A 26,816-nucleotide genomic window follows, 5' to 3' on the forward strand; every position below is an offset into this window, starting at 1 on the left:
TGTGCTGTTTAGCCTACCCTCTTTGATTCGAATGGGATGGACAAAATAATAGTAACACCTGCCAATCAGTGAATCAATACATCTTTAATATAGTCTCAATTAAGAGATCTAATCATATTAATACCTCCATGGAGACTGCATTAGTTTCAGCTTACTGTACCTAATAAACTGACGATTGACTACAAGACTGAGTGTGTGGTATACACTGAACATCTGGTGCTGCGGGACGTCTGTGTGCTCGTTTTGAGCGTACGGAGTGAGACATCCCGCTGATGGACGATCTTTGGAACGAAAGTGGAAAGTTCTACGTTGTGCGCACGCGCTCCCCGGGATTAATGTCAAGGCACAAAAGTGGCGCTACACCGTTTCGAGCTGTCCTCCGGTAAGAGAAATTCACAGACGTTTTTTTATATTCCACTTTTACGCCTAATTCAGTCAAAGTTTCGGGAACTTGTGCGGGGCGTCTGGCGGATGCCCAGCGACTCCCCCGGGGGTCACACCGGGGCGAGGAGACACGTTTAGGGACCAATAAGCAGTTAAATTAGACAGATTTTTGCGCCCTGCTCTGTGTGCTCTGGCCGCTGCCGCCTCTAGTCTCCAGTATTGTTCAGTTGGCTCCCTAATGGCGGACGGCAGGCAGTGCTGTTTTCCGCTGGGGAAGGAGGGGGAGGGAGGTGTGTGTGTGTGAGAGAGGGGGGGGGGGGGCTTGTATGTGGTTGTGAAAATGCTGGGGTTATACCTGGTTTTGGGTCACGGTAACTCCCAGGGGACTCATGTAAACACCACGGTGCGGTGGTCGGTTTGAGCCCCGTTGTTTACCACCGCATGACACAAATGAAGACAGTTCATGTGATACGTAACACTAGGGCGCCCCCTGCGGCGGCCGGGTGTACCTGCCACTGATTGCGCCAGGGTGGACTCCGTGCAGGGTAACTTTCCAATTAAAACCCCAGCGTCACAGGTATCATAAAAATCGGGCTTTTTATTCGTATTCAGGGGCTGCTGTGGTGGTGTTAGCTTGTGTGCGACTACAAGGAAACCTGGAGGGGCATTGGAGGGGCATTGGTGGAGGGGTTGTGTAGTAAAAACCCCACGTTGCCAGTCGTCAGAGATTGTGTTATTGGATCTCACAGTGTGTATCCAGTCTGTTTTTTTTTTTTTATCCATTTGATGCGAATAAGTTCTGATCATTTTTAGTGGTATTTTAACAATGGCGCAGTCTGTGTCTGCTCTCCTCCCCTCGATCCGCCGCTAATCCAATGGCTGTTTGCGCCAGGAAGGGCAGGGGTGGGAACGGAGCGGAACGGAACACCCTGAACCACGTTTCTTCTGGATCCCAACTTGGAAGCCAACCTACCCTCTCATTTACCCGGGTTATTTATGGAAGAGTTACGCAGTTCAGGTAGTGCTGGTTCTGTTTATTGTCTTGATTAAAGTTTTGGACCTGCTCTTAAAAGCCAAGTTTGTTAAATATTACTGCTGGGAGTGGGGGAAGCGAAGAGAAGCTCGGATCAGGTCGAGTGATAGCCGCCGCTGTAACCGGTTGCAAGGACCGGATTTGGCGCTGTGGTGGTCCTCGTCATGAAGCTGAGCTTCTAGCTCAGCTGTTAATAATCAAGGGCACGACCAGGGGGACTTTAGCGGCCCCTCAAAGCTTGGTACAGGCTGTCCTTGTGTGCTGATTTTCTAACATTTCAGAGTACAGCTCATCAGCTGTGTGGAGCTCAGAATAGTCAGGGTTTAGTTTTGTATTCAGCTGCCAGGTAACCGGAATGGACTACATTTTAGCCCATCAGCTGGCTTGGGGGATGCTCTGGTGGCTGCGCATTACGCATCACTTCTCAGTGACATAAGCCTTATATAATAATCTCAGGCGTTTGATATGAATATGCTATTAGTCGGTTGCTATCTGCGCAACTGGCGCAAACAGCTGCATGTCTCCACCTTGTGACCCACCGGAAAAATGATGTCAACTTGGCTTTATGCGCAAATTGATAGTGTTGGATAGGTAGAGGAGCACCTATGTAAGGTGATGATGTGGCCGGGGTTGGCCTGGCGCAGGCGCCGCTTTTAACAGCATGTCTGCTGAGGGTTTTGTTGCACGGAAGCGGTCTCACCCCAGCGCCAGCCCACCTCTCTGTCCACCTGGTGTTGACGTTGGGAGCAAGGTTGCATGTCAGAGCTCATTAATGCTGGATCCTCGTTTCCCTCTCATCCACGTGAATGCAGCTTGGCTCATAGCTCTGCATTGCAGTCTGAACTGAGTCTAGACCAGGCTATTTTTTCCCCTCAGAGCACTACTGAGTTGCTTTGCACATTCCCTCTGTTGGTGTAATATCAGGCAAAAAGCTGTGATGCATTCTTTTTGCAGCAGTTGTTCAGCTTGGGTTGGGGGGGGGGGGGGGGTGTTGCACATGGAGAAAGGTGCCTTTGGGTCTCTTGCCAAAATTTTGAAACCAGTTAGCCACATGGTCACTGACAGATGTTTTATAACCCTGACACATGCGGTCACTAGACATGGGGTTGTATTATATCTTCTAAAATAAAAGCTTGAGTTTGAGATTACACACACACACAGTCACAGGCTCTGGAGCATGGTTTGGAATCCCGTTCCTGTTTTTGAACAGTGGAGAACATCTTATTGATCTTGAATGTCACACTGTTTTGACTATTGCTTCCTGTCACATGGTCACCGTGAGCAGCTCTTCCTCTTCCAGCTTCAGTTTCTTACAGTCAAGTAGATCTTTACAATCAACAAACACACTGTATCCAGCTCTGGTACACTGTCCTGCCTGAATTTGCAGCATACAAGTACAAACCTGGATTAACTTTAACACAAGCTACTGACATCAATTTCATATCAATGTAACTGTCCTACGTTTCTGAACAAAATATGCATTTATGACAGAATTTGTTTTCACTTTAAAAGGCAAAATACAAAACATATTAACATATCAACAAACATGTATTTTAGTTTCTCTTGCTCATAATAGCATTAGAAAGACCAGTTCTTGAGAGCAGAGCTGGAACAATTAGTCAATTTATCAGTTAGTCAATCAGCAGAAAACTAATTTGCAACTATTCTGATAGTCAAATGATCATTTTAATCATTTTTTAAGTGAAAATATTGAGGTAAACACCAATAACTCTGTGGTTTCCTCTTTCTCAAATGTGAGTATTTGATGCTTTTCCTCGTCATACATGACGGAAGATGGAATATCTTTGGGTTTTGGTTGGACAAAACAAGACATCATTGTTGATTGTTATACTATTTTCTGACATTTTATAAACAATTAATTAATAAAATAATCAGCAGATTAATCAATAATGAAAATAATCGCTAGTTGTAGCCAAGCATTTAATTAAAACTGAATTTTATTGACAGCAAACACAGTTTTCCTTTCTAAATGAGCCTGTTAATGATGTTGCATATGATTTTATAAATAATTATCAGTAAACCACAATTCAAGTAGCCCATATCTTTTAACTGTCATGTTAGAGGGATGTTTTTGGGTTTTTTTCTCAGTGGTGATGCATCCTTTTCCGGCGAGAGAAGGAAAGCATAGACCATCCAGGTTGGGTTTAACACAGTCAATACAGCATGATATTCTTAATGTATTTATCCTGGTCCAAGTGTCTTATTACTGTTTACGTGCTCTACCGTGAATACGAAAGTTAAATGTCTAATGTTTGATTTTTGGTGAGTCAGTTTGAGTTGCTGACTCAACTTGATATTTGCCCTTGAGGGTTTAGTTTGTAAATATCCCTTTAAATGTCTTCCAGCCAGTGGCACCACTTCATTTAATACAGTTTTCTCTTTAAATCAATATTTTACCTATTTAGTTATTCAGGCAAAGTTCTTGTACAGCTGCTTCAGTTAAGCTGCCATTAGTGACAAGTAAATGTCTACCTCGAAAATACAGAGATGTTATTTTTACTTGGCTGTATACAGCTGTTAGACTTTTACATCTATAGAAATAATCTCTGGTCATAGAAAATGTGTCCCAGTTTGTAACTGTGTGATGTTTCATTGAGCCCTGTGGGGAGGTTAGTGTCACCTGATGTGGACAGCACATCAACTCGGGCTGATTGGCAGTCAGGCAGGAAAGTCTGTGTAAAGGATGGACCTCCTAACCAACATGCCACCCATTTGAAATGAACTAAAGATGAGTAATATTTGGCATTCACCATATCACACCACAAACTCAGTCATGAAGGAAACGTGGGGGAAAGTGAAAGTTGTAAAACGAAAAACACACCCTAAACTCGTCCTTTCAAAGGCCTACCTGTTTCCCCTCAGGTAGCACTATAACAGTATGACTTTTATTGGATGCACCCCACAGTGCTGGGGCCAAAATGGCCGCCACATTGTTGTCAAGGCAGTGACCTGGCTTCCTCTGTAGTGTAAACTGTGCTCTGTTAAAGCTCTAAAGGTTGTATTGAGGTGCTCTCAGGCTCTTCCTGTTCTGGGTGGCGTTAAGGTTGAAGAGCATATAGCTACAAAGATCACTCTCTGCACACGAGTGTGTCTGTGGGCTTGTATCTGTGTGTGTGTGTGTGTGTGTGCGTGTGTGTGTGTGTGTGTGCGTGTGTGTGTGTGTGTGTGTGTGTTTCTGTGCTGCAGCTGTCAGCAGTGATGTGATGGGTGGCTTACAGCCACCCTCACTGCTGTGTAACTTGAAAAGGAGATTTTGACAGAAACAGATCAACATCGAAAGTGCAGACGTCCCCAAAAGTGCTTTAAATAATATTTGATCCTGAATCCGGCACCAAATCAGCCTAAAACATTTTTATTATGTTTTTTCCTCTTTTTTTATTTATATGGATACTTAAGAAGCCCATATTTGGTAATACTGTTAAATGCATGTTTACATTCAGGGTATCTGCAGGTCTTTAAGTCTTTAAAAACATTGTTTTCATTTTAAAAAAAGGCCTTTAGTGGGATTAAAAAGTCAGAAATGTAATTTACAAAGGTCTTCAATATTGATTAATCCATTCATCCATCTATTTTCTGCGTCTTATTCAGGTTACGTATGATACTTAATGATATTAGTAGGAAGTATTGTTGTTTACAGCTGAAATATGTGATATATCAATAAATTCATGCACTTACTGTCCCTGCTGCTTTTCAGTGATATCTTTCAGACTTTGACTGCTATGATGGTGAAAAACAGGCATTACATTTCATGTTGTATTAAAAAGGCCTTTTAAAGTCTTACATTTAATTTGGTGATCCCTGCAGACGCCCCGACAGTGAGCACTGCACATGTATCTCTGATTAACCATTTATTCATTCTGTATCAAATAGGGTGATATCTAAATCATTTGAATATTGTGTCAGCCAACTCATCAGCACCCAGATGTAGAGCACAGAGAACAAGTCCCTGTGGTGGTGGTGGGCCTTACCGTCACCACGGCAACCAAGGTGTAGCTTCACTGGTTGCTGGGGGCAACAACAAGATAGAAGCTGTGTGGAGCATCACACAGGGGTAGGGAGCAGGGTGAGAGGGAGGGAGGGAGGCAGGGACGTGAAAGACAGCAGGTGAGAGGAGGAGTAGAGTGCCGGGTAGTTTGATAAAGGAGGTGCAGAGAACAGAGAGAGAGAGAGGAGGAGTGGAAGAGATGTGAGGAGGAGGAGCAAAGTTGCCCCCGTTGCTGGGCAGGCATGTCGCAGTTCTTGCTAGTCTACATTCAACCATGGAGACATCGCCTCTACTGTTGCATCTGCTGAGCCTTAGCTCAGGGCTTTCCACAGGGATATTGAGTAGCCAGCTTTGGGGGGTTGGGGGCATGTCGCACAAACCCAAATTTGGTGGCCTCTGGCAGATTGTAATGCCACTATTCCATCATATACACTGATCTTAATCATTGCATGTTTTAGTTCTAACCCTGCCCGATCGTAAACATATAGAGAATTATTGTAAAGGAGAATTAGGCCTCTTGTGCAGTCTGTAATTAGCTATTAATATTTAAAACCACGCCTGTTCCTGACTGATCAGAACATTCATTCATGGCTCTGAAGCTGCCAGGTCTGGTTCCTCAACCTGTTCCATAAAGCAACAACACATTTGTCTAATTCATGTAGAAAATTATCGTGGATCTGAAACTGCAATCTGATCACATATTTATCACGGCATCACTTCTAGATTAAAATATTCTTCACAGCAATTACAATTAAAACCAATTCAAAACTTCAATTAGGAACATAATCATAATGTTCTAGCTTCTAGTGGCATCGTTCCTGTTCTTTGTCTTCTCTGTGGTTACACTCCACACCTGTAGGCAGTAAGCAGGTATGATTTATGAAGTTTTGAGCCTCTCCATGAATTACAGAGGAAAACAAAGAGGCCTGAGATGCACTTCTTGTCATGCTCTCCTTGTGTCGTCCCTCTCTTCCTTCTGTTTTTCGCATCTCTCTCTGTAGCATGTGTGCTCACTGTAAGTTCAGTTGCCTTTTAGAAAATTTAAAGTTTGAATGGACCTCAATGACCGAAGTGAAGTAATACGACAGAAATGATCACAACTGACTCCCAGCTGTAGGCAGAGCATCCAGTCAGTTCAGAGTTTCAGCTCCATGTCAGAGGAAAGAGGTCATAGTTTGAAATGAAAGGCTCATATCTGGGACATGCTTGATTGGAAATTAAGTGGGTGTTTTAAAGGGTAGGGTAGGTCATCTTGACGAATATCTGAAACCCTGTACAAATAAAATCCAAACTATTTGCGCCACTCTAGAGGTAAGATAAGACAGACGATCAAGGATGACCGAAAATCAGCCAGAGATGATAGAGATAGAGGTCGTAGCTATAACAATGGCAATGAGTTACCACCTGGCAGGAGCAAGGTGTGTGGGGGTAGCTTGTCACTGGGGATACCTGAGCTACCTGTACAGCTGTCAGACACCACAAAACTAATCACTGGTGCTCGCTCCACCTAATTGTCTCCTAACTGCCTTTTGTTTGTGTCGCCAGGTGGTTGCCTTAGCGATGGACGGGGAGTCAGAACCAAACCCTGCCGTAGCAGAAGAGGCAGGGGAGCGGGAGGAGCCCATGGATGCCACTCCCTCCCCCCAGCCACAGACCACGCCCCCAACAGAGGAGGCTGGGGAGGCAGTTTCCATGGTAACAGAAGAAGGAGCCACAAAGGAGGGCGGCACAGAGGACAATGATGATGATGTGGTTCTAGTAGGGGAGGAGGCGGCAGTCCAGCCTTCTGCCACAACCCTTTCAGAAGACACGCCCAGCACAGACTGCATAGAGCTGGATGCTTCTGTGGGAACTATAGACATGTCCACTGCAGTGATGCCTTCCAAGACCCCCAGTCCTCCTGCGTCTTCCAGCGCATCCACAGTGGAGGCACCTCCTCCAAAACCTCCAACCACAGCAGCAGAGCCTATTGTCATTGATGATGAGGAGGACTCTGAACAGAAACACACTTCCTCCTCTTCACCAGCGCCCCCTGGAGCCTCTTCCGTATCCCACTCGCCAGGTGCACTCAGCAGCACCGAGCCAGATTCGGAGATCAGGATCGCCAGTGTCACCACATTGGGCTCCAGTAGCCAAAAAGGGAGCTCCACCGTTTCAGCAGTAAGTACTCCGCCACATCCAGTGGACGTCCAGGCAGACTTGAACCTGATGATAACATCGGTGACATCGCTGCAGGGAGGAGCGGCGGCTGTCACAGCGGTGAGAACCAACACAACAGATTATATTTTTTCATGTTGGAGTCTTCTAATTTACTTTCACCTTTACTTTCACAAACAGTGTTAAGTAACTAATTTCAGGTGTTGATGGTTTGATGATGATGTTTTCTGCTGGTAAACATCGGTAAAAGCAGGTGTTCTCTTTGGCATAGCAGGTTTATTCTTGGCAAAGCGGATAACGATATCTTAGTAACGACGCTGCCGAGAGCTGATATTTTATGCCAATATTTATTTATGCAAGATGCACTGGCAGCTCCTTTAGTTAGATGAGGTTGGATTCAGTGCAGGTTCTACACACTACTCTGCAGTTGGCACAATTTTTGTCTTTGGTTCCTTATCACTTAAAACCTAACCTAACCGACTTGTGTGTCTAGGCAGGTGAAGGCCAGGCAGAAGAAAATGGTCTGCAGATAAGCAATGCATTCAGCCTGAATCCCGACACCCCATCTGGTCGACCAACAGCCTCCTTTAACCCTGGGAGGGGCTCAGGCCCCATGGGCCAGCTGGTACAGAATGGAGACACAGGGACACACAACAGAGCAGGTAATGGATGTGTTATCTAGAAGAGATTTAACTGCTCTCTGTGTTCTCACAGGTAAAATGCAGTGCGTGCAGGCTACCAGAACTGGTAAAAAATTAGAGCCTTATTTGCTTACACCCCCTTTACACTGTCACCTGAAACTCATGAACCATATGATATGAGTGGGAGCTGGCCACATGTCTCTGTTTCACTTTTATACGTTTATATTTTTGTTTTGAGAAACCTGCACGTTACCTCCACTGGTGCTGACAAGTGCATCCCTTCAGCCAGGTGTTCTGTTTCAAAATCTTAGCTCAGTACTTTTCCTTTGTTCTGTTGGAACTGAGGGCCAGAGTCCTGCACGGGTCCACTTTTGCAAACCCCACACCCACCATGCTCACACAAAGCTTGGCACCAAAGTTGTTGTTGTTAGCTGTCCCCCATTTTTGTTTTATATATTTATTTCATTCTTATGTTTATTTCACCCACTACCTGTAAGCATTTAGTTTTTATTTTACCAGTGCCTGTGAATTAATATAAATGTATTTTTTACCTGTTACACATCATTGTTGTGGGGTACCTGAGCCGGTGCAGGACTCTCCATACTAAGTCAGGAAATAGGAAGAATAATGGAGAGTGGCACATGAGCCTCGATACAATCTAGGAATGTTACAGTCAATCAGGTATTTATTAACCAGTATCGGGCAATATATTCATGATTTGATCTTTCCCAATCATAACATGGATATAGCTCTTTAACAACGCACCTGAAAAGAGACCAGCTTCCTTTATTAGGGGTAACGGAACAGAAAAAGGGTTCAAGTATTCACATAGACATTGCCCCCCCCCATTCATTCAAATGCTGGGTCATCCTGAAAAAACAAACAAACAAACAAAAAAACAGTTGTACCTGGCTCAACTGCCACAACACAATGCAACGTCATCCAGCAAAGCACAGCGTTGGATAATCAAATACGCGCAAGCACACATTCCTGCTGGATTTCTTTGTAATGCGAAGAGCGTATTTCAGCTGTTTACTCTGCGCTCGTAGTGACGGAGGGTAAAATGATTTTGACTGTGATAATTTTCCACAGTTGTCAAATAATTACTAGTATTATTATAAAACATTGTTCAGTTTTTTGTTGTCAGATAATCCTTCAAACTCTTCGATGTATTTATCCAGCTAGCTTTACCAGATGGTTTTGTCTCATCATCTCACCGGTAACTTAACTCACACACCCCGATCAACACAGCACTTTACTTTTTATTTAACACAGTGTCCTTTATGGTTTGAATGCTCGGTGCAACAGCTTCGCTGCTGCTGGAAAAACAGGAAATCTTTGCCATGTATACACTCAGCTGAGTGTCACAACAGGGTTTTTACAAGAGTGTACAGTATGTGCATTACAAAGAACCGGACAGGGCTCTTTGTAATGCATTGCTGTCACAGCAACGCAGTTGGGTGGAACTCAATTACCTACAACTGCATTCATATTAATTCAATCTGAAGTTTAATTACATCAGAAACTAATATCGTTAAACTTAAATAAACAATTTCTCTACAGCTGAACTGAATGTAGGCTGTCAATAAAGTTCAGGAACATGTAATAAAGGAAGAAGGGTGTTTCTCTCACTGCGATGCTCCTTCACTGCGGCTCTGATTTATGCCAAATGGGAAAGGTGGAGAGAAAGTGAAAAATCAGGTTACTGACCAGTTGCATGCAAATCAAGTAGAGTAACAAGCATTTCCTGGTCATGCGTCATTGACTTTAATAAATCTCACCTGTATGCTAAGCAGAAATGTTTGTTGTTGCCAACTTCTGCCAACTCTTAACATTAGAAAACTCTGTAATTGCCTCAAATCAGCAGCATTGCAGATCCATGTGAAGTGTGGGCTTAAGTAGTTCCCAAGTGGACCATCAGCAACTTTCTGATTTTACAGTGTAGCGTAGCCCTCATAGAAAAACCGGCTTTAAAGTCTGTGAATTGATGAAGTGGGGCGTTGGGACTGAGACAGTTTTATGTTTCTTGCCTAACTTCTCACAGGCTCCAGATGGTGCTGTTGACTGCAGCGGTACTCTTTTCACAAACTGGCTTCTGATGGACTTTTTTTTCTTTCCAAATGCATCATAGTTTCATGTCTGCAGCTTTACAACCACAAAAACAGCAAACCATGATTTTGGCTTGAGCTGCAACAAGTGTGAAGCTGTGCTGCTGGAGGCCAGATGGATGGTTGGTGTCGGTAGCAACTGTGATGCTACTAGTTTTGAGAGTGTGAAACAGTTGTAAAAACTGACATTTTATCATCTGATTGGTCAAGATGCTCTGTTATGGTGCACCTGGTTTGCCTAATTTACATGGCACATTCCATACATGTAATACCCCTGTCTCTCCATTAGTTTCCTGTCTGCCTCTCTATCATCTGTCCAATAAAGGCATTAATAAAGCCAATAAATAATCTGTTTTCATGAAAGGAATACAAAGACTTCTGAAGTTAAGGAAGTCATGGTTACTGAATGAATAATATATAAAAAAGATGCAATGAAATAAATAAATACTTGACGTCTATATTTTTCGAATTTGGAATCTGGCTGCAGGGATTCGCTCTGACTCGGCCACAGTGGCCGCTGGTGTTGGACAGTAAAGTTTGGTTCGCAGTTGGTGTTTCAATTCTGCTGCAGTATTAAGATATGCCTTAACTGAAACTAAGGGGCTTAGCATAAACCATCCAAAACAGCCCCAGACCCTGAGTACACAAAGCTATGTGCACAGGGCCATCCAAATACTTTTTTGGCATATTTCACAAATTAAAAACATTAAGATGTGAGACAAAGCGGTGAAATCTTCAGAGAGCTGTCTATGAAAATGTTTGAGAACAGCACAGAGAGTTGGAGTTTAGTACCTGATTGATCAATCCTTGAATCCTTCAAGTAGTAACCAGTATTCGTCCAACAGAAGGTGAAACAAGATGGCTCTCGTAGTTAATATTAATGTGTCTGTGTTTCACCATCAGTTTCAAGTGTTTCCTATTCCATTATTTTACCTCTAGCTTGTGTAACTCTAGTTTTGGAGGACAACTCCAAACTGAAGGCAAGAATGAGGGAGATGGTTAAAAGGGAGGATTGGGACAAAGTTTTAGTCTCGCTCTGACAAACTGAATGCTCCTGATAAATGTACATCCACTGTTTTTTATTGTCAGCTCAGAAAAACAAAGACCTGTAGGACGGAGACGGCTGTTAACTTTGTTTCTTTCTCTCCCTCCAGATTCATGGATCTCCCAGTCGGCGTCAGTCCCTCGCAATCAAAAACAAACGGGGGTGGACTCTCCGTCACCAGCCACCTCGCTGCCCAAACCTCCAGGCCAGTCTTCCTCATCTACTTCCTCCTCAGGCTCCCAACCACAGCCCAGGACAGTCAAGGTGATCCACTCAGTCCACCGAGGTCCCCTGCAATTACATTAGGTGTAGTTTATGATGAACAGGAATCTTATAACTTTAATCCAGAGTTAAGGGTTCAGTTGTCTTGTGCTTTGTATCTGTGCGTTATGTTTTCATACACAGCATGTCGTGGCAATCCTGTTTGTTTAAAAGTGCGTCATATGCTTCGTATGAACAGTGAAATATTCTCCCAAACACACTGCTACCAGACGCCGCTGGAGCAGATTCAGTAGTGATGCTGTTAAACAGATGTGGTGCAGTAATTACATGAAGCACTGTATCTATACTTATTGTACATAAATTCACGCGCCCAGTTGTCACAATAATTCACTCTACAGTGATTTCACAGCCTTCACATGGGTTCATTCGTATAACTCTAATATGGCAGTCAAACTGGACATTTATCTTATTTTGAAACAACATGTGGGATTTAACACATAATCTCCTGCATTCATTACCGTGCCTATTACTAGTATATTTCCTGTGTTATCCAATAAGCACTATTTTGTCAGTTCACTTGTATTGAGTGCAGCAGCAGTTTGTGCAATAGAAAATTTAGGTTTGTTTATTTTTTTTTTTTTATTCCTTTTACGACTCCTTTACTTTCAATGCCCCATTTTGTCTTATTAGTTTTCGTTCAGCTGAAAGAGAACAACTGTTGTTTTGAAGAGGATGTGCAGAACGAATAGACCTAACATGCAAAGTCTCTTTGAATACAAGTCTGAACGAGTTTTGAATGGCCAAAATGTGCCTGCAGGGTTTATACAGAAGCATACTACTTCTACTGGCAGCTAATGGAGTAAGGCCATATATTACTTATTGCCATTGTAAAACTCCCCTGCAGTTAAATCTTGTTTGTGTTTGTTCACTCCAGGTAACCTGTGCTAACTGTAAAAAGCCTCTGAAGAAAGGCCAAACGGCCTACCAGCGTAAAGGCTCCACACACCTGTTCTGCTCCACCACCTGTCTCTCTGCCTTCTCACACAAACCCGCCCCCAAGAAGAGCTGCACCATGTGCAAAAAGTGAGTCCGAATCCGAAGGTTGCAGGAATCCCATTAAACAGGAGACATTTTATGGTCCGAATTTAGGATTGTACTCGTGGGGTAAATTCAAAAGTACTGGGGTGGTAACCATAAACTAAAATCTATGGTTCAGTTTCAGATTCACTTCCAGCAGTTTTGAGTAAACGGTCTGTCCCATTTATTAATTGACTTTTAACTCATATGTTTGCAAGTCCTAAACACTATACTACTAACTGATGTACAGGCTGATCTATCTGTAGGGGCTGATCTATCTGTAATGCATCTGTGCTGCATTTGTGTTTTCCAGGGACATCACAAACATGAAGGGTACCATTGTGGCCCAGGTTGACTCGAGCGAATCTTTCCAGGAGTTCTGCAGCACAGGCTGCCTAGGCGCCTACGAGAACAAGCAAAACCCGCCCAAATCGGGCCTCAAAACCAAATGTACTGTCTGTGGAAAGCTCACAGAGGTCAGTCTGTCTGACGCACTTAACAACACATACTCCTCTCTCGTGCATTTACCTGTCATTCTTAAGCAACATACGTGCCTCTCTACTCCTGACAAGTGAATGAATAATTGAGTAGCAACGGGCAAAAAAGTAAAAGTAAGTTTGGATGGAAAGGGGCATTAATGGTGTACTCTGACTTGAGCAGTGTAGTAGTTACACCTACGCAGTGTAATTCAATCTAAATGTGTCTCTAATACTCTGATTCGCTCAGGATGCTCAAAACATAACAAACACCTTAATATATCAAGTCCAATACAGAGTGTTTAACTTAAACTCCTAACTGGAAAACAGGAGAAAATAAAATAAGCAAAACAAAGGGCTTCCCTTTCCTACTATTCTGCTTCTGTTTTAGTCAGGCTTTTTACATTTGACAAGATGGTAGAATTAAAAAAAGATTTTCAGCCTGAACACACTGAGAGCTCACAGCTCACAAACTTCTCAAGGAGTGCAGCCGGATGGTCTCCATTGTTGGGAGGTGAGAGAGAGAGGGCGGAGGTTTAAGTCCTCCCCTTTTTGCCAATCAACAAGCAGCACTGGGAACACCACCTGCACCACATCACACGCTCTCTCTCTCTCTCTCTCTCTCTCACACACACACACACACACACACTGTCTCTAATTGCACACACTAAGGTGGAGGAGAGGAGAGAGAGCTGTCAAACACAGACGGACAAATAAACGAATGACCAAGAGTGATAACAGAGAGGGATCAGAGCCACTTAGACAGTCTGTTAGGCTTCATCTTCTTTTCATCATTTACATTGTTGTCTTGGACGATTGAACCGTCTGTTTCTCTCTCTCTTTCTCTTTCTCTGTCTCTGCATTGTTCTCTTCCTCCTCTGGTCACTTTCATTCAATATTTATCTCTTTCTTGCTCCTTGTCGTGCCTTCGCTGTTCCCCTCGTTCACTCTTTCTCTCCTTTCCTGCCTTCGTTCTTTTCTCCATCCCTGCGTTTCGTTTCGTTTCATTTCATTACGTCTTCTAAGGTTCAGCAGACCTTCAGCTCAGTCTCCATGGCCACCACATGCAAAAAAAGTTGTCTCAAAAGTAGTTCCTCCCACCTCACAATGAAGGATCAGTTAGTTAGTCTTGGTGGTTGTGTTGAATTCGTTTGTTATGTAACACAGGAGATGGTCCCTGTTAGTGTTCAACGTATCCAAGATAAATTAACTAACCGTTCAGTCACTTGTGAATGTGGCAAGGCCTTTTTTTTCTTTTTTCTTTTTTTTTTTTATGGAATTTCCTAGCGTGTTCATTCGAAGCTAACCAGTGCCACTGTCACCTAGCAACCGCAACGGTCTGCATTTGTGACATCTTAAAATCATGTGCATTATTTATGTCTCCGTCTTGGTTTGATTTGCATATAAAAGCAACGGAAACATCCCCAATAAACTACGAAAAAAAATGATTTGGAAAAGTCACACGACATAGACGGTACGCTTGTGTGTACATTTAAAAAGCATTACCTTTCCTTCCTGTTGATTCCTATCGCTTTATTTGTCTTCAATTTACACCCTGTTATGCTTTGTTGTATGGGCTATTATGCTTGCCATTTTGTCATGGATGTGTGTTGAAGTGGACCTGCAGTGGTATTGTGTGTATTCATGTGCAGATCAGATTGTATCTATGTTGATTAATTTTGTGTAACTTTTGAAGGACAAATGAGTCTGTAGCATCGCAAACAAATACATATAATACATTTTTAGTCACTGTTGGATTTCCGCTAAAAAGTTTGTTCCTACTTATCCAGAACAAAGTGTGATCCATTCCAACATGGCTTTCAGATTGAGAAGTTTAGTTTAGTTAATCAGGCCCTTCTGCTTTTTTATTTTTCTTTCCTCCTCTGTCTCCAGATCCGGCACGAGGTTAGCTTTAAGACTGTGACCCACAAGATCTGCAGCGACGCATGTTTCAACGTTTACCGCAGGGCCAACGGGTTGATCATGAACTGCTGCGAGCAATGTGGCGACTACCTGCCCAGCCGAGCGTCGGCCAACCACTTTCTGCTGGTCGACGGCCAACAGAAGCGATTCTGCTGCCAGAACTGCATCAGGGAGTACAAGCAGGTACTGTAGGCCCAACCGCAGGCTGCAGGTGTGTAACATTCGCCTGATTGGAGCCTAGATGTGATTGATTCATTTATGTCATTCAACCATATCCATTTAAAATTGCGGCTCTGCTTTGACAGCCAAAGCTGTAAAAGTTTCTTTTTTTAAAATATTGATTTAGCTGTAGTGACCCACTCTCCTCCTCACAGCTAGGAAACAGACCCACAGCAACTAAAATATAAATACAGTAAAAGGAAAACATGCACACAGGTGGGCATGCTGATCATAAGAAATAAACATCCTAGTGAGAGAAAAAATTGGCCTTGAATGAACAAGATTGAAAATTTGCACAGCAAACAAAAGGTGTGTCACTTTTATTTGTCCCCAGTGGGGCCATTGGGTAGTGGGATATATGCATTTCCATAAAAACACACACGCCGCACATAAATACAACACCATGACCAAAAGATAAAAAGGACAATAAGTTAATAACAAAACAACATAAACCTTTTTTGATGGCGGAGGGTATAAAAGAGGGTTTGGGACCATGTTGATGAATGATAAGCAACCAGCTATTGTTAATGGTTTGGTCAACATTTTATATGTATTCATTTATCATTTATCATGTAGAGATACAGATAATGTCATTGTACTTCTCTGCAAATGTTTATTTGCATGTTGCGATCCACTATGGGACGTTCTGCCTGATGATGATGATGATGATGATGATGGAGTTACAGAATTCACCAGCCTGTTGTGTAGATGAACCAGGAAGTGTCCACATGATGATGGGCAGGTTTTAGAGAGACATGGGTCACTAACCTTGGCTCTGTCTGTAATGACACTAACACAGAGTATGCAGCACAGATCAGTGCTCATCACACCTCTGGATCTCTTTTTAAAAGGAACTGAACATGTTGCAACTAAATTGTGTTGCTAAGCAATATTAGCCAGAAAATTTTAAGTTGGAATTGTATTTGTTGCTGAGCAACAGCCGCTTATTGGACATTTTACTAATAAGTGGAGGAAACCACTGGGTCTGTCTCCTTTCATTGGTATACAATTTAAACAAGAGGCTGACTGTTCAGTGAAACTGTGAGCTGGTTCTCAGGCATTGTGTGCAGTAATGAGCCATCCTGCACAAACCCAATCAGCTGGTTAAGTTGTGAAACATAAGTGTTTGGATGATCGAGGGCTTGTGGAGAAAAATTCCCTGCCTCCTGCATTTGAATTAGTTGTCTTTGCTGTATCTGGCCATCTCTGTTTTCCATATTAAGAACTGAAAAATAACTTATGGCAGCAGGAGGGAGGAGAGGCATTCAAAACTCTGACAATTACCTCATAATCCACTCAGATATCACTGCATCTCCCTTGTTGGACCGAGTAGGATTAAATTAATGAAAATGAAGATGATGGCACGTATTAAAGATACATTTTATCAAGTAATGCAGTAATAGATCTCCGAGGCCGACGCTGCTACTGTTAGTCACTGTGACAGTAATAGGAGAAAAAGTATATAATCTGCGCTTTGTGGGCAAGTAGTGAGAAAACACACACATAGACTATTGGCTACAGTACACAGGAGATTTGTACTGTTTACTCTGCTAATGCTCATATTTCATGAAAGTCCACTCAGGAAAAGTCAGAAACCGCTCTCCCAACAATTTAAAACCTCGTACTCCAATGAAGAGGATCCATCAGGATTTCCACTATTTGATTTAATAATCTCTTTTTTTTTTTCCCTATTTGATGCTCTGTTTATGTCCCTCCACCATGGTGCATGGTATGCTTGGATATTTTGTCATCAGTTTTTTAGCTGTTGGAGCACCTTGTCCATTGAAATGAGCTGACATCGAAACAATTTTATTGTTTAATCAATTACCTTTATCAGTGTCTTAATCTTAATGTCACTGCAGAGCATTGTGTGTGCTGCAGTTTGATACGATGTTTTCCCGCTCTGTCGCAGGCCCACAGTAAACTCGCGAGCTGCCTGACTTGTAAAACGCTGATCAAGACGGGCGAGGTGCTGCACAGCCTCGGAGCGGGCGGCACCATGGGCTCCTACTGCTCCGTCAACTGCATGAACAAGGGCAAGCTGGCGACCACGTCCTTCCTCAGTGAGTAAACAGACAACAAATGAAGGAAGGTTAACAAACTTTTGAAACAGAACTTTTCTGGACAACAAACGGACTTGAGTCAACAGAGCAGCAGAGAAAAGCTTTAGTTAACCTGTTTGTTCACTCCTGGTCATGGAGCCTCACTAAACATTAAATTCACAAGTAGGAGAAAGAGTTGCGTAACATTTAAAAAAAAAAAAAAAAATCAAAAACAAAAAGTCATGTATAATAAATGCATTTTCGTGTAAGTGTTAATGTTTAATGTCTGATGTGTGTGTGTGCAGATACAGAGCCCACGTGTCACTTCTGTAAGAGAAATTCATTACCGCAGTACCAGGCCACACTGCCAGAGGGAAACATCCTCAACTTCTGCAGCTCACAATGTGTTACCAAGTTCCAGGTGGGGGACTCGTGTGTCATTTCAAATCAGAAGACACAATAAAAAAATTAATTTAAAAAGAAAAAGAATTTTACAACGGGGAAATTAACTGGTCACACTGATGGACATTGCATCATCTCGCTCTGCATTAATTTCCACAGTAGTTCTTTGATACAGTTGAATGAATCTGCAGTATCTCAGCTGCTGCGAGGACTGAAAACACGCATACATACATACTAATGCAATGCAATAAATGGTTCAGATAAATGGAGCAAACTAGACTCCAAACTAGTGCTTCGGTGTGAAGTTGTGTCCCAGTTTCTCTACAGATAAGTGAGGACATGAAATGTTGTTATACCTGGAAGGATGAAGTTGCAGAAATAAAAATCCAGATTAACTGTTAACGTCATCTACCCATTTGACATTCATGAAAACAGCAGCTCAAAACACAAACATAAACACCACACATTCCCTCAGTGGAGTCCATGACCTGATTAGTTTTTTAGCACCATGTTGCATAAATTTGCATATTAACTGGCATGACTTCATACAATAGCACTCAAGTTGTTGGGCATGGAGATATTTGCAAGTCAGTGTGTTTTATTAGCTTCGTTCGTTACCTTAATAGTACAGCCACATGTTTTTTTTTTTTAATATTAAGCTTTTATAATATACTTCAGAAGGAGCAGTAGACATGCAGTCAATTTAATTTTTCTCTGTGATTAATTTTTATTTATTTATTTTTTATTTTTTGCAGAATGCTCCTCTTCAAACGGCCACCAACGGACAGACGCCCCTCTCCACCACAAACAACACCGTCCAGCTGAAATGTAACTACTGTCGAGGAGCGTTCAGTTTGAAGCCTGAAACTCTGGACTGGGAGGTGAGGCAATTTAAAAAAAAAAAATAAAAAAATAATAATAATAATAATTTCACACAGATATCACAGGCTGACAGTCAATGCCTTCCACAGATAATGCTGTACATTAGTGTAAAGCACCATGACACATCTGCAGACAAGTGCTTGTTGTCTTATACCCTTTTTATTTCTTTCTTTTACTTTTTGTTTATGAAATTTTTTCATTTTATGAGAACCACAGGAATGTTTTCTTACACTTCTGATAGTAAAGGGCAGTAAAATGTATTTGGTTGGTATTAAAAAAAAACAAGGCATTGGAATATGACCACCTGCGCTCTGGGAGATTGTTATGGGCACGGGCTGATAACTCTTAAACCCAGAGTGGCTACAAAACACTTGTCCGTGTGTGTCTGTCCTCAGGATAAAGTCTACCAGTTCTGTAGTAAGACGTGTTGTGAGGACTACAAGAAGCTCCACTGCATTGTGACGTTTTGCGAGTACTGCCAAGAGGAAAAGACGCTACATGAGACGGTCAAGTTCTCCGGGGTCAAGAGACCTTTCTGCAGCGAAGGTACTCGTCTCCCGTCCTCTGCTCTCCTCTGTAGGACACTCGATAAATCAGAGTGCTTTTTTTTAAAGTTTTCAATGCCATATTTGTTTGTCACATTTCTGTCTTTATATATATATATGTCTGAGGTCTCATTTACAGAATTTGACTTTGCTGTTTCTAATTGAGACCGTTTTCCACTTTACTCATCATCTGTCATTTTGTGTTTTCATTCTGTTTCTTTTTCTTTCCTTCTCTTTGTTTATTTTTCCCTTCGTTCCGTCTGTTTCCCTTTCCAGGGTGTAAGCTGTTATATAAGCAGGATTTCATCAAGCGGTTAGGCCTGAAGTGTGTCAGCTGTAACCACTGCTACCAGCTGTGTAAGAGAGGTGTGACGCGGCAGCTCGGTGGCCTGACTCGGGACTTCTGCGGCGATCCGTGCGCCAAGAAGTTCCACGACTGGTACTACAAGGTCTGCTCATACTCAGCGTATCAAAAATGTGTTTTGTTTTTGCAATGCGGTGTTGAAAAAAAGTATGTTGTGAATTTCCTTTAAAAAAATAAAAAATAAAAATAAATTAAAATAAATAAAAAATGTCTCCCTGTGACCACCAGGCGGCGCGGTGTGATTGCTGTAAGGTGCAGGGTAACCTGACGGAGTCTGTGATGTGGAGAGCAGAGATGAAGCATTTCTGTGACCAGGAGTGTCTGTTGAAGTTCTACTGCCAGCAGAACGAGCCCATCATGGTCACACAGAAAGGCCCAGAGAACACCACCCTGGGTACAAACTGTGTGTGTGTGTGTGTGTGTGTGTGTGTGTGTGTGTGTGTGTGTGTGTGTGTGTGTGTGTGTGTGTGTGTGTGAGTGTGAGTGCGTGTGTGTGTGTGTAATTTTGAAGAATCAAGTATTAGAGAAGGAATTTATGTGTCACTCAGATTTCTTCCTGAGGCAAAGAAGTGATATATTTATCTTCCTCTTTACAGGGTTTGAAGTGCAAGGGGCCAAACTTGGGGTAAGTAGGAAGTGGAAGACGTGTCAGTATCACACAGTTTGCTTTGAAATATTTTCTGTTTTCTACAGTCGATTAGTTCTTAAGTGTTTCCTGTACGTCTGTTGTAAAGATGTAATTAAATCTACAACATGATAGTTTTAAAATATAGTGGATCCACCAAATATTTTGTATTTAACAAATTTATCTAACATTTATATTTTTGTCAGACAAATATATTTCTTTCAAAACAATCCCATCATTTTCTAATTGTATATTTTGTAACGTTTTAGTTTGAATTTTACTGATAATAACTGATCCTTTGTAAGAGCAGTGTGTTGTGTTTTTTTTTGCAGATGGTGAACCAGGGCACTGTGGCGTACGCAGGTGGAGGTTTGATGAGAGATGTCAAGAACAAGGCGGTACTCTGCAAGCCGCTCACCCTGACCAAGGCTACCTACTGCAAGCCACACATGCAGAGCAAACTCTTACAGACAGGTGACTGCAGCATCTTATATAGAGGACTGCTGCACATGTTGACATATGGTGTTTTTTTCTTTTCTATTTTGGATGTGTTTATTTGAGAGAGAGAGAGAGAGAGAGAGAGAGAGAGACATAGACCTGGATGTCAGTGCATCCAAGAAGCATTCAAGATTGATTTGAAATCTGACTGCTGAAACCACCTCCAGAGCTGGACGCATGCTGGTCAGATGTTTAAAGCTATAAATGCATCTGTCTCTCTAAAGGACATGCATAATCTTTTCTCCTCCCACAGTGTAACTACATCAGCAGTCTGATTTTCTTAATCCATCCATGGTCTGCCTCCTCTGTCCTTGAGATAATGGCAGCTAAAGTTGCATTAAAATGACACTGAAATGAGCTGCTTTTCTCTGTCTAACTAAAGCAACAGAGAAAAATAGCTGTTTTAGTCAGGTCAAGTCAATTTTATTTATACCATCATCATAACACAAGTTCCCTTTTATCGGAAACAAACCTTGAGCGTTCATCTTTTCCCTGATCAGTTCAACCACTGAATGATCTGTGAGGAGGAGGAGGAGGGAGCTTTAATCTGTAATGTCTCAGAGTCTGAAGACGATGAAACTTTTGTCTCGCTCGTAGTCCATAAATATGATTCACTCATGTCTTTGTGTTTAAGTTATGGACAGCTGTTAGCAGCTAGCTAACACGAGCTAACTGCTACAGTGCAGGAATCTTTTTCTAGAGTTTGTGGCCGTTTGCTACTAAACGGCTTCATGTGTGTTACCGCCTCCTTCTGGACTGGAGGAGGGTAAAGGTGGATTGTAATCACAGTTGTAATCTGGCCAGTACAGATGCATATATGTGGCTACATTTAAATAAAAGTGTCTTAAATCTTACCTGGACTTTATCCAGATACGAGACACTTATAATGACAAGTGTAAATTGAGCTTTTAGGAAGTTTTAACCTTGGTTGTTGGTTCTAAACAGTTATGCAGAGGTTGACAAAATTCCTGCCACTTGCCCTTTGAAATAACTTCTTCATGACCAACTAATACACAGACTAAGTTGCATATATAATATGATTCTGCATATCCACAGATGTAGATGATGGTGTGAAGAGGGAGTACATCCCTGTACCCATACCGGTGCCTGTCTTCATCCCCGTGCCCATGAACATGTATTCCCAGGTCACTCCCTCTCCAGTCTCTCTACCTGTACCGGTAAGATCTTATGTCACGTGTGGATTATCTATGCTAAGATGATAACATAGACTAATCAATACAAGCCTGCATAATAGATATTAAAATGGCAGGCTGCTTAAAACTGAGGTATATAATTGATGTGTATAAAAATGTTATGATATGTTAAATTATTTTTTTATCATTGTTAAGGAGACATTAATCAATCAAAGTCGTCTGACCACTCAACACAAAGCTCTATGTCCTGTCCCGTCCAGGTTCCTGTGCCTGTGTTCCTGCCCACCACCCTGCAGGGGGCAGAACAGATCGTCCAGACCATCGATGAATTAAAAAACAAGGTGCCCTCTGACCCCGTGGAGGCCGACCTGCTCTCCATGGCCGAGATGATCGCTGAGGAGCAGAAGCCAGGTGCGCTCATGAGAGGGTTACGTGTGGATGAAAACATTACAGATCAGAGATGTGATCAATACAGTGCTGATGGAAATCCTCTGATTATCCTGATAAACAAAAATTTTTGTGTCAGACATTCACAAGGATAAAAATCATCAACCACCAAATATATTTCTTTCTGACTGTGAGGGTTCATCTTATAAATTGTCAATTTCTCAGGAAATAACATCTGGATTTCCTGCCTGACGATGTTTTATGACAAATTGATTGGTTGATATTTTTCCCTTCTTTGAACTCCTTTGTTTTGATCTCAACTACACACCTGTTCAGCAGTAGTGAGGGACCTACCTGCCTGTGTGTTTCAGATGTAAAGCCGGTGAAGGTGAAGAGGGAGCGTGGAGGGGAGGAGTCCTCCGTCGGCAGCAGCTCTGAGGAAGAGGAGGAGGAGGATGAGAAGAAGGAGGAGGAGGAGGAGAAAAAGGAGGAGGTAGAGAAGAAGAAGGAGGAGGAGGAGGAGAAGGAGGAGAAGAAGAGCGAGGAGGAGGAGGAGAAGGAGAAGAAGAGCGAGGAGGAGGAGGAGAAGGAGGAGAAGGAAGAGGAGGAAGAGGAGGAAGAGAAGGAAGAGAAGTACAAGCCAGACCTGGACCTGGAGGCGGACTTCCCCCAAGGTAAACACCACATCTAGTTCTAGACCCAGTGATGCTCCGTCAGGATCAATCACTGTCATGACGTTAAAGCCACGTGATACCAAGACATAACAGGTCCATCTTCTTATTGTCTTTGTCCTTTTTTTTTAATTTGAACATTATTAGGACAGACACGATTCACATCATCCCAAACATACTGAACATAAAGAAAATTCCTGACTATTATTTTTTAATGTCAGCCTCTCTGAGCACGAGGGGACTGTTTGTATTAGCTTTCACGTTGTCCACCTCTTTTTGTCTGAGTATTCAGATTATTTTGTCACTCCCAATCAGCAGCATCTTTGTCTGTTGAAACTTGAAATTCAAGACATCTGGTCGCAGTTATTCTGTGCCAGTAAAGAAATGCTCCTAAATTCAAATCAGTCAATTTGTCTCCAGCTTTCATTCTGACATTGTCACACTCTGTTTAGTGAAGCAGCTCTTATGTAACAGCATCTGACTGCAGGGTTTTAATGGATCAGTACAGTAATTGAGATTAAAATTCCTTCCTCTGGTTATTTCTGGACCTGCTGTCATCGCCCCTATCTGGGCAGAGGGTTTTAGTTTTGGCGTACTGTCCAGAAGAGGAGTGTGAAGTCATTAACCAGGCCAGGAATCTGACATTTTTTTATTTTTGTTCTTAGTAATTTTTTCCACTGGCCTGTTATAGCACACTTCGGCTGTGCTGGGCTATGATCATATGTACTTCAGCTATGAGTTGACCCCTGACATTAAGGCCTGTCTTGGGAGCAAAGCCAAAACCTGATGGTCTCAGTCACAAACTGAGCTGTGTTGTTGCCCTAAACTGAGAAAGCCACATTCTGTATTTTTAAAAAAAAAAATCTTTTATACTGTGAAATCTATTGAGTTTTAGATTTTTATTCCACTCCTGTCTTACTGTAGGTAGCAGCCAGATTAAAACCAAGTGTTATAATGAAGGCCTGAATACGCTTCTAATCTTATAAACAGTGATATTAAATACTTGAAGTATTTTTTGTAAATACATTGGATTAATACCATCATCATCGTACCAGCCGTCGTTGCTGTTTAACCAGTAACATGAAAAAATAAAAAAGACTTGTCAGACACAGGATTTTAGGGTAGACAAGGGAAGTTGTTGTGTAACACATTTTATACACATGGGCAATTCACAGTGCTTTACATACACACATAAAATACATAAAACAGTAAAATGCAGTTAAAGGCACTGCAGGCATTTTCTTCAGTGGAGCATCTGACCAGTTAGTAAGTGAACTGTCTACTCGACATGTAAACACACTGAGTGTCAGTGTGTTTACATGCTCTTCAGTAGCTCGGTGACAGTCAGTTTCCTACATTTAGCTAATTTATTAAATTAAACGAGAAACCTTCTCTCTGTAATTGAGGGAGGGGCTTTGCAAAAGCTGATTTTCCCCAAGGTCCTGAAGAACACTGATTCCTCGGCCATATACATGTGTAATAATAGGATTTCTAATTATCTTTTTGCTAGTATGTTTCGCTGTAAGGAGGAACAACAGTGATGCTTCCTCGTATTAGAAGTTTCATCAGACTAAAACTGAAACTAACTCAAAGTGGCCTCTAGAAGTCTAAAAGAAAGTTGCTTTCCACTGCTCAGAGTTTGTTAAATTCAGACACATGGCTGAGCTCTTTTTGTCTGTCAACCTGCTCCGACACACTCACATACAGCACAGATTAACATTAACCCCATTAATAATGAGGTTGAGGTTAGGGGAGAAATCAGTTCACTGACCTGGTGCAGGTATACTTGGACTCACAGTAAATGCATGTAAACATTTTGTCTTGTTAACCTGGTTTGTGTGTATAACTTTGTCTCTTAAGTGTATGTTAATGTGCTGCTGACTGTGGCGGTGCAATCACTGTACCTGAGGCTCTTAACTTCAAAATGCTGAGACACTGAATGTCCTAACAATAAATCATTCTCTCAAGGGAAACGTGCAGCATTGGCAAGTCTCCTGGGCTGTCGAGTGATACTTAGGAATTGGAAACTGGACAAAATCCCTTCCCTTTTTAAAATATGAATCCAAGAACCGACGTCTCCCGTGCAGCTGGAATAAGTTAGCTATACACTTCACGGATTAGTGGAGAAATGTACCTCGACATGGGAAACATTTATTGCTCATGTAAAGCAGCTGTCAGTCTGACGTGTTGTACAGAAGAGCTTTAATGCATCACTGAAGGTGTGATCAGAAATTGGATATTGATTTGGGGTGTTGTCTGCTTGTCGCTTGTGCTGTAATATGTACAGGTGTGTGTAAGTGTGCACTCGTATGTACACGTCTACATGGCTCGTTGTTTCCCGTAGCGAAAAGCTTAAACAGGAAGTGCAAAGCGAGTAGAATGCCGCCTGAAATAGGCGACCAATTGCAGCCTACAGAAAAATCAGTAACTTTGTTTCCTATCCTGATTGGATTTACCTTTTTACCTTTATGAAAAATAAGAGGAAAATTCAACAGCTGTTGTTTCCTGTCTCAGCCTCAGATCCAGTTCCAGTCCCGGAGGGGATGGAAGAGGACATGGGCTTCTCTCTACCTCCAGTCCTGGCAGAGGAGAAGGAAGAGAAGGAGGAGTCGGTACCTCGACCGCAGCCCAGGAGACAAGTATGCACACACACACACACACACACACACACACACGTAACAATTAAAAAGTTTGTACTGGCCAACGCTGTGTTACTGTGTAATAACTGTAACTGGTGTGTTTGTGTTGCAGGGGAACAAGAGGCAGGCGATGGAGGAGAGCTCAGATTCAGCCTCGTCCTCTTCCTCCCATCCAGCAGGCAGACGCTCAGAGGGACGGTCGCTGCCGCTCAAAGCTCGCTACGGCATCAATGCCTGGAAGCGCTGGGCACTGTCTCCTTCTGACCAATCAGATGACACCAAAGCAAAGGACTGCGCCAAACCAGGTAAGCTAAACCCGATGATTAACTCACTCAGGAGTCACGGTGTGAGAGGCCAGGTTGAAATGAAATGTTGATTATACTTGGAAACAGATAGGCTGTGTTTGCTAACGGCGGTCGGCGCCTGTTCCCACCTCTATGCAGCTCGGTCTAAAAGTAACCTGCTGTCGCTGAGTTCAGAGGAGCTGAACGTGGCTCTGTCCCGGTTTGTCAGGGAGGTCTGTCGGCCCAGCGGGGAGCGCTACTCTCCAGACAGCATCCTCTACCTCTGTCTGGGGATCCAGCAGGTTGGTACCAAGCCAGAGGCTCAAAACACCAGAACACAGCAGCTTTCAGGCGAGCCACGGGGTCACAGATGTCAAAATGAGACAGTCAGCAAAATGTATTTGAGCACATGCGGTTTATATAATATATTGTTTTCAGATCGTTTCTTGAAACGACCTGAAAACGTCAGTGTCTTTTTTTTTTTTCTTAAATCACTGACATGAAAGGTTCCTACTTGACTTATCCACAGTCATGTGACAGATGAAAGGAGCAGTCAAGACCTACTTTCACAACAGAGAGATGTTGTTTGACACATTAGGAACATGACAGTGTCACTGTGTTTTCATACCTTACTACCTACTGACTCTAAACAGGTTCTTACAGGTTAAACTATAGTCGAACCAGACAGTAGACATACTAAATACAGGGGTTACTTGAGTGTGCTGCTGATGGAGGCTGTTCTCCCAGAGAAGCAGGAGAAGCTGAATTAAACTTAAATGTTAAAAACGGCTCTAAAAAAAGGATTAAAAACGTTTGATGTCTCCTTGTGAAGCAGTTTATGAATTGTAGCTTGAGTCAAAGAGTTAAAGTATGTTAATGTTTTTATATTGGTACTACTAAAACAATATACACTGCCAATTACATCCTGTATAGAATTAATATGTAATAGGCAATAGTCTAAACATAATGGAAAAGTATTTTTTTCTGTCTTTATGGTGAGAAAGAACACACTGAGGAGCAGGAGCCCCTTTT

General features: G+C 42.4%; 1 protein-coding gene across 2 annotated transcripts in view; it reads left to right on the plus strand.

Annotated features, from left to right (window-relative positions):
• Positions 1-303: 303 nt before the first annotated feature.
• The window catches only part of zmym2 (zinc finger, MYM-type 2), a 34,594-nt gene continuing 8,081 nt past the window's right edge, over positions 304-26,816 (plus strand). Inside the window, exons 1-21 of one of the 2 annotated variants that reach the window (XM_056389656.1) lie at positions 304-382; positions 6,969-7,682; positions 8,074-8,242; positions 11,484-11,638; positions 12,531-12,679; positions 12,987-13,149; positions 15,043-15,255; positions 17,204-17,354; positions 17,639-17,754; positions 18,491-18,616; positions 19,013-19,163; positions 19,439-19,611; positions 19,755-19,920; positions 20,123-20,151; positions 20,484-20,625; positions 21,706-21,827; positions 22,064-22,214; positions 22,562-22,864; positions 25,376-25,500; positions 25,613-25,805; positions 25,944-26,086. In XM_056389656.1, coding sequence (XP_056245631.1) covers positions 6,984-7,682; positions 8,074-8,242; positions 11,484-11,638; positions 12,531-12,679; positions 12,987-13,149; positions 15,043-15,255; positions 17,204-17,354; positions 17,639-17,754; positions 18,491-18,616; positions 19,013-19,163; positions 19,439-19,611; positions 19,755-19,920; positions 20,123-20,151; positions 20,484-20,625; positions 21,706-21,827; positions 22,064-22,214; positions 22,562-22,864; positions 25,376-25,500; positions 25,613-25,805; positions 25,944-26,086 — 3,639 coding nt within the window. In that variant the 5' untranslated portion in view covers positions 304-382; positions 6,969-6,983. Of the gene's footprint in view, positions 383-1,260; positions 1,403-6,968; positions 7,683-8,073; positions 8,243-11,483; positions 11,639-12,530; positions 12,680-12,986; positions 13,150-15,042; positions 15,256-17,203; positions 17,355-17,638; positions 17,755-18,490; positions 18,617-19,012; positions 19,164-19,438; positions 19,612-19,754; positions 19,921-20,122; positions 20,152-20,483; positions 20,626-21,705; positions 21,828-22,063; positions 22,215-22,561; positions 22,865-25,375; positions 25,501-25,612; positions 25,806-25,943; positions 26,087-26,816 lie in introns of those variants that run through there. The other variant, XM_056389655.1, reaches the window with a different exon arrangement.

This window comes from Seriola aureovittata, chromosome 11 (assembly GCF_021018895.1).
Source record: "Seriola aureovittata isolate HTS-2021-v1 ecotype China chromosome 11, ASM2101889v1, whole genome shotgun sequence".
NCBI classification, from domain to species: Eukaryota; Metazoa; Chordata; class Actinopteri; order Carangiformes; family Carangidae; genus Seriola; species Seriola aureovittata.